At 36.6% G+C, this 15,921-nt stretch overlaps 1 protein-coding gene across 1 annotated transcript in view; it reads right to left on the reverse strand.

Moving 5' to 3' along the window:
• The window catches only part of LOC145715114 (EF-hand calcium-binding domain-containing protein 13-like), a 23,474-nt gene continuing 7,553 nt past the window's right edge, over positions 1–15,921 (reverse strand). Inside the window, exons 5-10 of the mRNA XM_081794709.1 lie at positions 15,211–15,360; positions 13,641–13,691; positions 9,850–9,993; positions 7,996–8,067; positions 3,962–4,105; positions 1–74 (exon numbers count right to left, since the gene is read on the reverse strand). Coding sequence (XP_081650835.1) covers positions 37–74; positions 3,962–4,105; positions 7,996–8,067; positions 9,850–9,993; positions 13,641–13,691; positions 15,211–15,360 — 599 coding nt within the window. The 3' untranslated portion in view covers positions 1–36. The remainder of the gene's footprint in view (positions 75–3,961; positions 4,106–7,995; positions 8,068–9,849; positions 9,994–13,640; positions 13,692–15,210; positions 15,361–15,921) is intronic.

A 15,921-nucleotide genomic window follows, 5' to 3' on the forward strand; every position in this document is an offset into this window, starting at 1 on the left:
CCTGAGGCTTTAGGCATGTTCAATGTATCACAGAACTTAATAAAAAAATTCTTCAAAGGTAATCTTGCCATTTTCTGTAATGCAAAGTAAAATGTAGATGAAGGAATTACTGCTTCTGAATTAATCTGTCAGCAGTTAATAGTCAAGTTATAACAAAGGTGAAAAGCCCGGGGGTCAGCCTGTACTGTTCCTTCTTCCTTAACTTCTGCATACATATGATTATCAATTTCTATTCAATTATTTCCAAATACTGCTTGAATATATCACTATATTAGTTAATGCCTATGCTATTACAATAGCATTGCTAAAAATCTATCGCATCAGTCTCATTTCTCTCCATTTATTTTAAACAATGCAGCAAGAGAGGTCTTTCTCTTTAAAAAAAAAATCTGGTTACTCCTCTGAATAAAACCCTTCAGTAGCTCCTACTTGTCCAAAAACTACAAAAGCAAAACAAAACAAACACACGGTGGGCAGGCAAAGAGGCTATAGGCCAATATTCCTTACAAATGTGTTAACATCTAAGTGAAATTCTAGAAAATAGGGTTTAGCAGTATAAGCAGAAACTAAAGTTCTAGATACCTTTAGGACATGCATTTTCACTGAGGGTGATAGGCTTTCAGGAAGGAAAACAGGTTCTTGGAGGGGAAAAAATCTTAGCCATTACAATGGTTTGTGGCCACAGTACATAAGCAAATATTTATTTTTGGCATTAAACATTCATAGCGTGTGGGATGGTGAAAAAGACAAAAATGTCTAAAAAGTCTCCTTAGGGGAGTGATATTTTTTTTTAAAGGTTAAGAAACACTACTTTTAGGATAATGGTAACCACCTAAATTTACTCTGGAGAAATCTAAGAAAAAGGCTTAGAAATCCATAGGACCAAAGATGGCATCTTGATGTGGAACTCAGTGCATAGAATTTGGTGGTGAAGGAAAAGAAAGAAGCAGTTAAAGATGAAGTCCCTACTAAACAGTATCAAAATGTCAGAAGGCTCACTACCCCCACCTCCCACCCTCTGCCCCAAAGGTGCCATTAAAGTAAACGGACTTCATTTACTTCAGTAGAAACTGAAGACAGAGCTCCACACTGAATGTGCCACCCAACACCCTCAACTCTTTCAACAAATCAGGATAGAAATGGACAAAGGAAGATCTGAGATGGGAGCCAACAACTCAGAAAATAGACTGTGTAGAAAGACCAAGTCAGCTCCAAAATAAAGACTCAAGTAAAGTAAAGGTACACAAGGTAGAATGGATATGACAAACTATAGTAAGGGACATAAAGGATAGACATGAAAAGAACCAAAAGGAAAAAAAAAAAAAACAAGGAGGGGGAGAGAGAAAAGGAAGAAAAAAAAAAAAAACCCAATGCAAAAAAAAAAAAAAAAAAAAGTAGAAAAGTTTACAGCAGAAGTGACAGAGCCCAGAAATAAACCCCACATATGCTCAACTAATATTTGACGAGGCAGCCAAGAACATTCAATGGAGAAAGGATGGTCTCTTCAACAAATGGTGTTGGGAAACTGAATAACCACTTGGGATACTCCCCAAAATTACCTCAAAATGAATTAAAGATTTAATTGTAAGATCTGATACTGTAAAGAAAACATAAGGAAACAGCTTTCAGACATTGGTCTTGGCAATGATTTTTTGGACATGACACCAAAAGCACAAACAACAAAAGCAGAAATCAACAAGTAGAACTAGATGCAATTTAAGATTTTTCTTTTTTTTAATGTTTATTTATTTGTGAGAGAGAAAGACACAGAGCATGAGCAGGGAGGGGCAGAGAGAGAGGGAGACACAGAAACTGAAGCAAGCTCCAAGCTGTCAGCACAGAGCCCGACATGGTGCTTGAACTCAAGAATCATGAGATCAAGACCTGATGTCGAAAGCTTAACTGGCTGTAGTCGGACGCTTAACCGACTGAGCCACCCAGGCACCCCAGAACTACATTCAACTTAAAAACTTTTGTACAGCAAAAGAAACAATCGGCAAAATGAAAAGGCAACCTACAGAATGAGAGAAAATATTTGCAAACCATATATCTGATAAAGGATTATTATCCAAAATATATAACAAAGAATTCACACAGCTCAATAACAAACAAGCAAATGAACTATTTTAAAAATGGGCAGAGCAATAGAATAGGCATTTTCCCAAAGAAGACATCCAAATGACCAACAGGTGCATGAAAAGGTGTTCAACATCACTAACCATCAGGGAAATGCAAATCATAACCACAATGAGATATTGCTCAAACCCGTTAGAATGGCTATCATCAAGAAGACCGGAGATAAGGATTTGTGATGATGTGGAGAATGGGAACCCTCATACACTGTTGGTGGCAATGTAGATTGGTGCAGCCACTATGGACAATAGTATAGAAATTCCCCTCAAAATTAAAAATAGAACTACGATATGAACCATCAATTCCCCTTACAAGTGTATATTCAAAGGAAACGAAAACAGGATCTTGAAGACATACTCCTGTGTCTATTTCAGCATTATTCACAATAGCTAAAATATGGAAACAATCTAAGTGCTCATCAACAGATGAATAAACAGAGGTAGTGTGAAAATAGACAACAGAATATTTTTCAGCCATGAGAAAGAGAGAAATCCTGTCATTTGCGACAAGATGGTAGGATCTTGAAGTCCTTATGCTTAGAGGAGATAAGCCAAAGACAAATGTTGTATATATCGCTAATATGTGGAATCTAAAAAAGCCGATCTCACAGAAAGAGAGCAGAATGGTGGTTACCAAGGACTTAGGGGGTGGGGTGATTGGGGAGATACTGTTAAAAAGTACAAATTTGCAGTTAAAATGAATAAATTCTGGAAATCTAATGCTGTGCTGATCTAATACTGTATTACATAATTGAAAGTTGCTAAGAGACTAGATCTTAAATGTTCTCACCACAAAAAAAGAAATTGTGATAATTACGTGATGTGATAGAGGTGTTAGATAACATTACAGTGATAATTATATTGCAATATATAAATGTATCAAATCAACACATTGGACACTCTAAACTTACATAATGTTATTATATGCCCATTATATCTCAATTTTACAAAAAGGAAAAGAAAAACTCTGTGGAGGTGGAGTGGGGGGAAAAAAAGCTCTAAGTCACTAATATTGAGGATGAAAATGAAGGTATCATTACAGATGAAGCAGAAATCAAAAAAGATAAAAAGCAGATGTCAAGGACAACTTTATCCAATACATTTGAAAAGTCAGATGAAATGGACAAATTCCTATAAAGACACAGCCTGCCAAAATTGACAGGAAAATAGAATATTTTCTTGGTAATACCATACAATTTCAGAAATTAAATCAATAATCCAGAATTTTTCCATAAATAAAACTCTAGGCCCATAAGGCTTCACCTGTGAGTTCTGCTTAACATTTGAGGAAGAAAAAAATCTCTTACAGAGAATAGGAAAGTAAAGAATATTCCCCAACTCTTTTGAAAACGTAACAAAAATGATATTCAACAATACCAGTCATTAAAATAACGCAGTTATTTTGTACATTTATAAACATCTGCTTCCTTGAGCCAATGCCGCAGGCAACACCCCCTGAGGTATTCCTGGATATCAGCATAGTTTACCTTCCAAAGGGTTAACACGTGGCGAAGGGCCTCACGGACTCTGTTGTACTCTGTGCATGGCACTCTGACTGAATACTGCCCGTGCCAGTCAGTTCACAAAGTGACCTCATCTCCCAAGTACCACCACCCACAGGGATAAAGTAGGCCCAGACTCACCCATCTGTTCAGTTTCACAGAGCTCAGGCTTGGCACACTATGGTGGCACTGGTGCTCACCAGTCATCTCACTGCAGCGCCCCCCCCCCCCCAGGGTGCCCTCCATTGCTGTATATCCCATCCATACATCTCCCATCCCCACTGGTAGATGATGGCCTTTACAACTAGATGCATTCAGACTACTAACCATGTTCAGGTCCATGTCTTAATACTTCATCAAGTAAAACATTAGCTGCATGAAAGTCATTGTTCATCAATAATGCCTTGAGGCTAGAGACATCAATTAGATCATTCTGGAGAATTTGAATAGTAATGAAGAGTAGCTGTGTAACTGAGAAAAAAAAAAAAAGAGCAAAAACGTGCTTCAACAGCAGAAATAAGAGTACATTGTTCACTTTCACTTAATGGGCTTGAGTTGCATAAAAGAACTTTACATGAAATTACTAGTAGTTTTAAAAACCATTGTGTATTGTAACAGCTAGCAGTTACTGAACACTAAGTGCTGGAGACTCTTCTGAGTACTTCTACTTTACCTACTTAAGTCTATTATTACCTATAATAATTCCAAGATAGGCATTATTATCCCCATTTTTCAGATGAAGGAATTGAGGTTAGTGAGATTTAAAAAAAAAATTTAATGTTTATTTATTTTTGAGAGAGACAGACAGACAGACAGACCACGAGCGGGGAAGGGTCAGAGAGAGACAAAGATGCAGAATCTGAAGCAGGCTCCGGGTTCGGAGCTGTCAGCACAGACTCCAACGTGGGGCTCAAACTCACTAACCGCGAAATCATGACCTGAGCTGAAGTTGGGCGCTTAACCAACTGAGCCACCCAGGCGCCCCGAGGTTTGTGAGATTAAGTGATTTACTAAAGAATACACTGGTATTAAGTGGCAGGGCCAGGATTCAAATCCAGGCACGATATTTCCAAAGCCCATGCTCTTAACTACTGTGCCTTTCAAGTAGACGTATGTAACTGGTCAACCATGATGCCTACAGCTACATAATACTTCATATGTGGACCCTGAAATAATTGTGAAGCATTACAAAGAAGTTTACATCAAAACTTTATTGCCTTATTTCACTTAAAGTTATGTTACAGAGACAAAATAAGAAGAAGAAGAAGGTGCTGTTTCTGTAAGTCGTGCTCTTTATATTTATCTTATAGCCCCACAAATCTTGACAGCCTTGGTCACTTTCCAATGCCTTCAAACAGTTGTGGTTGTTGATGCTGTTTAATTTAATCCACATTTTACTAGCTGTTCTCAGCAGGAGGGTTGGTTTCACATAAGCTACTCCATCATAGTCAGAAGTAGAATCAGGTAACTCAAGCTTTATAGGTAAATTTGATGCCCTGCTCTGGTTGAAAATTACTGTTTAGGTTATTACTTTACTACAAAGCTATAGTGATTAAGACCATGTGGCATAAGAATAAATAAAAATCAATGGAATGGAACTGGGAGTCTAGAAATAAATCCATACATTTCTGATCAATTGATTTTTTACAAGGATGGCAAAACCATTTATTTAAGGGGGAAAAGAATGATCTTGTCAACAAATGATGCTGGGGTAACTGGCTATCTGCATGCCAAAGAATTAAAGTGGACTCCCATCTCACACCACATACAAACATTAACTCAAAATGAATCAAAGATTGAAATTAAAAGGCTAAAACTATAAAATTCTTAGAAGAAAACATTAGTATAAATCTTAATGATCTTGGATTATGTTTAGACATGATATCAAAAGAAGTGACAAAAGAAAATATAAACTGGATTTCACCCAATTTAAAAACGTTTGTGCTTCAAAGGACACCACCAAGAAAGCGAAAAGACCCATAAAATTAGAGAAAAGATTTGCAAATCATCTATCTGATAAAGCTATAGTATCCAGGACATAAGAACCCTAACAACGTGACAAATAACCCAATTTTAAAATAAGCAAAGGGTACATATCTCTAAATGGCCAGTAAACACATGTAAAGATGTTCAAAGTTATTAGCCATCAGAAAAATGCAAAACAAAACCACGGTGAGATACTTGTGAGACTAGGCTAGAATAAAAAAGACAGACAATGTAACAAGTACTGACAAGGATTTAAAAACTTTTTTTTAATTTTTTAATGTTTTTATTTATTTTTGAGACAGAGACAGAGCATGAACGGGGGAGGGGCAGAGAGAGAGAGGGAGACACAGAATCGGAAGCAGGCTCCAGGCTGTGAGCCATCAGCCCAGAGCCTGACGCGGGGCTTGAACTCACGGACCGCGAGATCATGACCTGAGCCGAAGTCGGACGCTTAACAACTGAGCCACCCAGGCACCCCAGTACTGACAAGGATTTAAAGAAATGTACAATGCTGTTGGGAATGTAAAATGGGGCAGCTGCTTTGGAAAATGTTCCAGCAGCTCCTCAAGTTGAATGTAAAGTTACCACGTGACCCAGCAGTTCCATTCCTAGGTAGGTACCTGAGAGAAATGTAAATGTACGTCCACACAAAAACCTGTACTCAAAAAAATGTACACATGTTCATAACAGCATTATTCTTAGTGGCCAAAAAAGGGAAACAACCCAAATGTCTATGAACTGATAAATGGCCAAAGAAAATGTGGTATAACCACAGAATATTATTCTACCACGAAAAGGAATAAAGTACTCATTTATGTTATAATGCAGGTGAACCTTAAAAACAGTATGCTGGGGCGCCTGGGTGGCTCAGTCGGTTGAGCGGCCGACTTCAGCTCAGGTCATGATCTCATGGTTTCGTGGGTTCGAGCCCCATATCGTGCTGACAGCTCAGAGCCTGGAGCCTGCTTCAGATTCTGTGTCTCCCTCTCTCTCTGTCCCTTCCTCGCTCTCTCTCAAAAATAAACATTAAAAATTAAAAAAAAAAAACAAACAACAGTATGCCAAATGAAAGAAGCCAGACACAAAAAGCCACAAATTATATGATTCTAGTTATATGATGTTCAAAAATCAACACAGATAGAAAGCAGACTAGTGGTTGTCAGTGGCTGGGGAGAGTGGGGAAATAAGCACTACAGGGTACAGGGGTTTTTTTGACGTGATGAAAATGTCCCAGAAGTAGAGTGTGATGGTTGCACAACTTTGTGAATATACCAAAAACCACTGAATTGAACACCTTAAAAGGATGAGATTTGGGGCTCCTGGGTGGCTCAGTCGGTTAAGCAGCCGACTTCGGCTCAGGTCATGATCTCGCGGTCCGTGAGTTCGAGCCCTGCATCAGGCTCTGTGCTGACCGCTCAGAGCCTGGAGCCTGTTTCAGATTCTGTGTCTCCCTCTCTCTCTGACCCTCCCCCGTTCATGCTGTCTCTCCCTGTCTCAAAAATAAACATTAAAAAAATTTTTTTTTTAAAAAAAGGATGAGATTTTATGGTACGTGATTTATATCTCAGTAAAAATGTACATTTGATAAATAATGCCATTGATTATAAAGGTGTTCTAATTTTAGAGATATTCAAACGTGAAGAAAAAAAGACACTTGTTTCCCCAACGCATTTAGAAATACATTGTTGGCAGGGGTGTCTGCATTTGCGGAGAGTTCTTTGGTAGGTGTTCTCTGTAGACATGGGCGTTTAGGGAAAGATGCTGGTGTTGAAATGGTTTCCCTAATTTCAAGGAGCACGAGAGGAACTTTGGGGACAAAGACCAAGCAATTGTCTTTATGCAGCAGGGGCAAAATGATGTGGTTAGGCCACAGAAATGACATGGTAGTAAGAATGATACAGGGATTAATGGCCCAAGCATTTAAAGAAACTAGATAGATGAAGCTAAGATTTCTATAAATGAAATCAATGGCCAGTCCATTTGGGTAAACCTGAAAACTCCAAAGGCCTGTCTTGAGACAGCACAGAGGGTAGTGGTCCTTCACCCAATTTCCACACCTGATTTAATTCATAGATCCAGAACCCCTTGAGTGAAGAAAAATTTATCTCCTCTTGAGGAAGGACTTTATATTAACAGCAAAGGTATTTACTGTGTATCTTCTTCAACCCTGTTTTATTTCTTTTCCCTCCTTTATAACTTTGTCCCATTTTCACTTGTTTTTTTTTTTTTTATATCGCATAAGCTGCTTGAAATCCTTTTTGACACTATAGAGACTACAAATTAAACACTTGAAATCCATTTAGTGATTTTTTTTAAATGTGATTTCATTATCTTTATTTTACAGTCACTTCTTTAAACTGGAAGTATTCACTTACCTACGGACTCTTTGAAAGGTGGACTTCCTTTAATTCTTTCAAAGAAATCTTTTAAATTCACCTCATTATTATCTGGAAATATCAAAATCAAGCATATTGTCATTAAAACCCTGATACTCAGTCAGTACACAAAATAAAGGCTCTGATTAACAATACCTAAAATCTCATTCTACCTTATTTTCTCTCTCAAATGGCTGAAACTATTTCAATGTAATTTTTCATACTTTCAGGAACCACACCTATTGATCAGTTAATGATATTAATAGTTCACTTTTTTTGACTTCTTACTCAAAAGTAAGAACTTAAAATAACTTTTGAGTTCCTTATGTATACTAAGTATCCTTTTATGATGCTTCACATTTATTAACTAAAATATGCACAAGAATTCATTCTATAACATGCTTGATGTGCCTATCCTTAAAAGATGAAAGCAAAGAGAAATTAAATAACTTGTCTAGGTCACAAGAGCCAGAAAGTGCTCGAGGCTGTATTTGAACTAAGGCAGTCTAAGGCCAGAGGTGACAATGTTAACTATTGGGACACACACACACACACACACACACACAGGAAATAAAATGCAGTAATGTAACCACAGCAGAAAATATAGGGCTATACCTACAATGAAAAGACTTTAACTTATAACAAAATGGCAAGCTGGGTAGCACAGGAATGATTACAAATTCCTAAAGATGCTGTATGAAATACTTTATTCTATAAATGCATTATCAAGTTGTATGAAAAGGAAATAATAAAACGTTAAGTGGGCACAGAGATCCAGAGGGGAAAACCAAGTGAATACTAAGCCTACAGCTATTTGGGGATACATATTAGATCCAAAAGCAGCAAGGTGCTTGATTTAAATGTTCATGCATATTCATAAAAGAAATCTTGGGTCCTGCTACACGGAGAGTTTGAATTTAGATACCAAATGAAACTGGGATGCTTAAAGAATTTCAATCCAGTGAAAGGGAGATTAAAATATTATATTCACTGGCCCATGTAAACACCAGGGTGACCTAAATCTTCCCAATTTTGAGAGGCAGTGGGTAAAAAAGATCACCTGTGAAAAATCTCCTGCAACTCATGTGGGCTTAGGGTCTAAATTTATACCACTCTCATGATATGAAAAACTCCAGGTCAAAACATAAAAATTGATTGAGGTCAATAATAATCTATGGCAAAAGCAATAACCAATCAATGCTGGGGAGGTACTCTTAAACCTAAGACATGCTCATGGGATTCCCATAGAAAAAACAAGCTGGTTAAGATAAACCCCAAATAAAAAGCCACCTAAAACTGGTAAAACTCACCAGCTTCTAGAAGTATTCCCACACGATTTGACACTTAAGAGTGGATGTAAATAGGAAAGGAGATCAAGTTCACAATACATGAAGTCAAAGATGGAAAACAAAGATAAATATGTGACCACTTGGAAACAATGATCAAGACTAAATAATTATTCTTCTGAGATGTAATGAAACCTTGGGTGTTTCCTTTGGTTAAAAAAGCAGAATGGGACAAGCAAAATAAAAGGTGAAATTGGGTCTCCTCTGAAGAAAGACTGCAGATCAAAATGAAGCTGCTGATGTCATGTCTTTGTTTTATTACATAATGGTATTTTCCCACCCATGCTTACAAGAAATGAATGCTAATTATCTAAATAAGCATATGTAGAGTATGAACAGATAGATACGGTCAGTAAATAAATTAGCAGACTATTTTGGCTCTAATTTATATCAACCTAGGCCTCACTGCGACTGCCTTTAGCATTTTACCTCCATATAAAACACTCTAAAACTGGTTCCTATAAACAGGAAAAAATGAGCAGAATCTCAAGCCAAAAAAAATGCTCACCACCGATGTCACAATATTTAAGGGCTTCACTGACGTCCTCCTCAGCTAAATTAACATTCAAACTTTTCAGGGCATGCTCCAAGTTACGTATGCCAATCTTGCCATTATCAACACTTGTCAAGATATAAGCAGCTTCTTTAACTGCTACAAAGATAAATAAATATATATAAGATACTATTATTTTAAAAAATGCAAAATAGTTTGTCCAGAGTCCACTATAGGTGAACTCTCAATTTAACTATATATATTTAACTAAAATCTCTGCAGAAAAAAAGCAAAGTATTTTCTACTTGTAACTGACAACCTATTTATTTCAAGCAGCATTTAAAAAAATTAAGGGCGCCTAGGTGGCTCAGTCGGTTAGGCATCCAACTTCAGCTCAGGTCATGATCTCATGGTTCCTGGGTTTAAGCCCCGCATTGGGCTCTGGGCTGAAAACTCAGAGCCTAGAGCCTGCTTCAGATTCTGTGTCTCTCTTTCTGCCCCTCTTCCACTTGTCCTCTCTCCCTCTCTCTCTCTCTCTCTCTCTCTCTCTCTGTCTCTTAAAACTAAACATTTTAAGAAAAGAAAAAATTAAACCAAAAAATTATATGCAGAATATGATGGGTTACCTGAATCCACTCATCCATTAAATACTGAGTAAGCTGTGACCCTTTCTTAAATAATAGTAACATCCTGTACATGTAGATCTAAAGACTTCTATCAACTGATGAAATAAACGAAAAAAAAATGCTAAAATTTGAGATTAAAGCTCTTGATCTCCAGGGCCACTACCAGTCTATATTGTGCTTTTGTGTGAATTGAAAAAAGGCACCCCTCTCTATGTATCAATTACAAAGAGGCATACCTTCCTCTAGGTAGCTGCAATCTAGCATTGGTGGTCCTAGCCTGGAGAGCACAGTGGAATGTAGAATGCATTTCAGTCTCTACTTGTACCCTCTCAACCAGGCATCTTTGTGCAAGCACAACCCATACAACCAAATGTAGTCCTGTTGATACCACACCAATTTAAAATATAAAACATGATCATTACTGGGAGTTTCAATTTTTTGTCAATACCATTTCTCACCCCATTTCTCTCTCAACCCCAAAACGAGTTGTCATGTATGTTTCCACAGTCCGAAAATCGTTGCATTATACTAACAGATCTAAACCTTCAGTTGGAAAGAATACCATAATACCATTTTAGACCTATATTCATTTTTACTAACATTTATTTTATAGCTACTAAGACCAACAATGAAAATTTCAGCCCTCTTAAAGAGTTTCCTTTAAATTCCTTGAAGACAGGGACTGAATTTGTCATGTCTGTAAATAAAATTATAATACATTATATAGTTGGTACTATGAGAAAAATGTGTGCCAGATATGAGCACTGAGCACTCAGATATAAAGCACTGAGACAGTTCACCTAACCTATAACTCTGAAAAGTCTTATGGGTTGAGGAGTGATGTTTGAGCTGAGTTTGGGGGGAAAATGTGAATTTGTTTGACAGAAAATATACAGAAAGGAAACAGCACATGCAAATATACGGAACCAAAAGCACATGGAAGATATGGAACCAATTTAAATTATAATAAGTAATATGGTTACAGAATAAATACAAATGCAGAAGTGATGAGAGATGAGGCTAATGAGATAAGAAGACAGATTTATTGTCATTCTTTAATTCCATAAATATTCACAATTATATAAGTCAATAATATAAAAGATTTGAAACAATGCCTAGCACAGTAAATATCATCTAATATTAGCTATTAAATTAGCTATTAATAAGGGGCTTCTGAAAGCCAAAATTGTGCTAGGATCTGGAGAAACAATGCTAGGACTTGTAGCAAAATGGAAACATGGTTCTTGGCCCAATGATGCTTCCAGGCACGTAAGAAAAAGAATCATTAACCAAATAATCAAAAATGTGACTAGAAAACAACCAGATTTTAACATGGGCAGAAGACCTAAATAGACATTTTTCTGAAGAAGACATACAGATGGCCAACAGACACACGAAAAGATATTCATCACCAATCTCAGGGAAATGCAAATCAAAATAACAATGAGATATCACCTTACACGTGTCAGAATGACTAAAATCAAAAACATAAGAAGTAACAAGTGCTGGCGAGGACGTGGAGAAAAAGCAGCCCTTGTGCAATGTTGGTGGAATGTAAATTGGTACAGCTGATGTGGAAACAGTATGGAGGTTCCTCAAAAAGTAAAAACAGAAATACTATTTGACCCAATAATTCCACTACTGGGTATTTACCCAAAGAGAACAAAAACACTAACTCAAAAAGGTATATGCACCCCTATATGTTTATTGCAGCATTATTTACAACAGCCATGATATGGAAGTATCTCAACTATCTATCAATAGGTGAATGAATAAAGATGTGGTATATTATGGAATTTGACAAAACCATGGAAAAGAATGAGATTTTTTTTGCCATTTGCAACAACATGGATGGACCTAGAGGGTATTATACTAAGTGAAATATGTCAGACTGAGAAAGACAAACACCATATGATTGCACTCATATGTGGAATCTAAAAAACAAATAAAAAAAAGAAAAGCAAAATCAGACCTATAAATACAGGAACAAACTGATGGTGGCCAGAGAGAAAGGGGGATAATGGGTAAAAGGGGTAAAGGAGAGTAGGAGATACAGGTTTCCAGGAATGTAATGACTATGTCATGGGAATAAAAGGCACAGGAAAGGGAATATAGTCAGTGATATTGTAATATTGTTGTATGGTGACAAATAGCTATGTTTGTGGTGAGCATAGCAAAATGTATAGAGAATCACTACACCTGAAACGAATATAACATTGTGTGTCCACCGTACTCAAATAAAAAAAGTTTAATGAGAAATTATATTATTTTGGTCTTAATGAATTAAGATAATTCAAAGTTCTCTAATATTTTTGCTACTTTTTTTCCTAAGTAAGCTCTACACCCAACATGGGGCTTGAACTCATGACCCTGAGGTCAAGAGTTGCATGTTCTACCAACTGAACCAGTCAGATGCTCCTACTTTTGTCACTATATAAGCTAAAATATATTGAGCATTTCTAGTGTCATTTAAAAAAATATTAATGGGTATTTATAGTATGAAGTAAATGTTATGAAAAAGACATAGTTTAATGAAAGCTTATAATAAAAGAAGCTGACCTCGACTAGCAGATAATGACAGGCTCCCTAGAGGAAATTGACATTCATTCAATTTTTTTTTTAATGTCTATTTTTGAGACAGAGAAGGAGACACAGAATCTGAAGCAGGCTCCGTGCTCTGAGCTGTCAGCACAAAGCTCAGCACAGGGCTCAAACTCACAGACTACGACATCATGACCTGAGCCAAAGTGAGACACTTAACCAACTGAGTCACCCAGGCACCCCATCACTCATTTGAAAGATGAGTAAACATTAACTAGGCAAAGAGTGTCAGGGAAAACTATTCCAGGGAACAAAATACGCAAAAGCTTTGTAGTTGGAGTTCTAAGGAAATGAAAGAAAGCCATTGTACTTGAAAATGCAGAAAGCAAGGGTAATGGTACAAAATTATACCAGAGAGCTAGGACATGCAGGATTTTGATCTTTAACAACAATGAAAAATGTTTAAAGAGTTGAAAATAGGGGGACATCACACAATCAGATTACTTTTTTGAAAAAAAAAAAATTACTCTGGCTGGAGTGGGAAGAATGGACTAGGAATCCATTGGCACCTGGCAATGATCCTAAAAAATAACTCTTTCATAGGGAATGCTTTCTTGTATACATATATAAAGTCCTTACCATCTGCTGTTGGTAGTTTCAGATTTGAAGACAAAGCCTCTTTCCTAAAGTCTGCAAATTTAAATAGAGAGATTATGCCATAAGGAACAGCATCCTGATTTTACCCAGTTTGGAAGAAAACCAATGGATAAATTACATACTTCATTTCTCAATAACATTTAGCATTGACCATCCCCTTCTTCTCAAAATCCTCCACTAGCTTCCAGAATAACGTTCTCTACTCATCTTCCTCTTACTTCTTAGACTCCATGGATTCGTCAAGCTCCACCAAGCTTCTTAAATGTGGCTGAGATTCTAATGTTACAAATGCTTCCTTTATCCCTAAGAGAACAGCTTAATCCCCAGGCTCATATATTCAATAAGGTGTTTAATTATTAGTCTGAATTGTCTTTTTTTAGTCCTGCCTGCCTACCTATCTATCTAATTCTGGAGCTTTTCCTAAGGACAAGGTGCAGTTATACGCTTCATCCTATACATTTTCTACACAAATGCAAATTGATACAGAGATCTATTTGAGGGACAAGTGATAGAAACAAAATATGTCCATTTGCATAGATGGACCACATCGCAGTTAGAGAGCAGTTTAGAATAACTCACAACTAGTACAGGTATTACCTTGAAGCAAAAGGAGGTTAGAATCAAGATACATTATATTTACATTAATTTTTAAAATGTGATCCAAGCAGGATTAAAAAAATATAACTAACCTATTAAAAAGTACTTTCAAAATAGTAGGTTTGGCAATTTTACAAGATAACTCTAAAACAGAATTTCTCAACCTGAGCAAAATTACATTTGGGGCCAGCTAATTATGTGGGGGAGTGCTGTCCTATACATTATAGGGTGGTTAGTAGCATCCCTCACCTCTACTCACCAGATCCCAGCATTCCTCCCCCATCAGTTTTGACAATCTAAACTGTCTTTGCAGATTGCCAGTTTTCCCTGAGACACAGATCTGATCTCATTTTTTAGCTGAAGTTAAATTTAAAGGCAGGGGATGGCTTTCCAAGTATTGATAAAACCCATCTGGGTATATCCCAGATAAGAATATGGATGGATCAGGTAAATTCTTTGTAAATAGAGCAAATAGCCAGATCAACACTTACACAGAATGTTATATAGACCAATGGTTTAATTGTTCAACAATAACTTGTATTTTTCAAAGAGCCTGTCACCTAAAAGAAAAAGAAAGCTAGACAACTATTAGGACCTCTCTAAAATTCATAAAAGGAAAGGGATTAACTTTGAAATGAAATTACTCTAGAAAGAAACATTTTAAAGCCATATGACAACATATATAAATACTTTCAGACCAAGTTTACAATGCAGTCCAAGAGATCATCCAGGAATTTGATACTGTAATAACTAAATCTCCGTGAATATAGAATATAAGATATATCTCTAAATCTGATCTGTAGTAAATTGCATTTCAATACATTTACAGTAGTATTTAGGAACTAAGTATTAAGATTTAATTAATTAGTATTTGGTAAAATATTTTAAAACCTTGGATAAAATTTTAGAAGAAATTTTTATTACAAGTTGCTGGTTATCTGCTCAATCAACTCACCGTCGAGCAAGGAATCATCCAACACTTCTTGAAAACTATTATCAGTGAAATAAATTCTATTGGTGTTTCCAAGTACATCTGCATAGTTGTCCTTGCCAGACTGATCACTTTCTTCCATACATTCCAATGTACCGATGATGTCATTCAATACTACAAACACAGAGAATATACATGCAACATGTAATTCAGTCCATGGATCTAAATTTTTGGAACATAACAGTAAAACTGATGGATTCTTCCAGTTTTGCACTGTCCAAAATGGCAGCCACTACCCACATGTGGCCATTTAAAAAGGTAGAGCAATCCGTTCTCCACTATAGTTTTCTATAGCCCCTTATCTTTATTCTTAAAATTATTTTGTTAAAACTCTGGGTTCTGCGTGGGCTATTCCTTTATGAACAAAAAAGTATGCCAAAGTTTCTCTAGTGATTCTATTAACGAGCTCACCATTTCATAAAAAATACCCTCCATTCGTCACACCTGCTCCCAAACTCCAATCCTTCCCTTTCTACTTTCTTTCCCTACACCCCTTGCTCCTGTCAGCTCACTTTACCCAATTTAGAGAATCAGCAAAGCCTATTATGTTTAGCATGATAATATCAAACATCTGAACTAGGAAATCCATGACTGACCACCCCCCCCTTAATTAAAACAAACAAAAACCTCTTCACATTTCTAAAGTACATGTCTAAAAAAATAATCTTTCAGAAT

This window comes from Panthera onca (assembly GCF_046562875.1).
Source record: "Panthera onca isolate mPanOnc1 chromosome E1 unlocalized genomic scaffold, mPanOnc1 haplotype 2 h2.Chr16_ul_1, whole genome shotgun sequence".
Taxonomy (NCBI): domain Eukaryota; kingdom Metazoa; phylum Chordata; class Mammalia; order Carnivora; family Felidae; genus Panthera; species Panthera onca.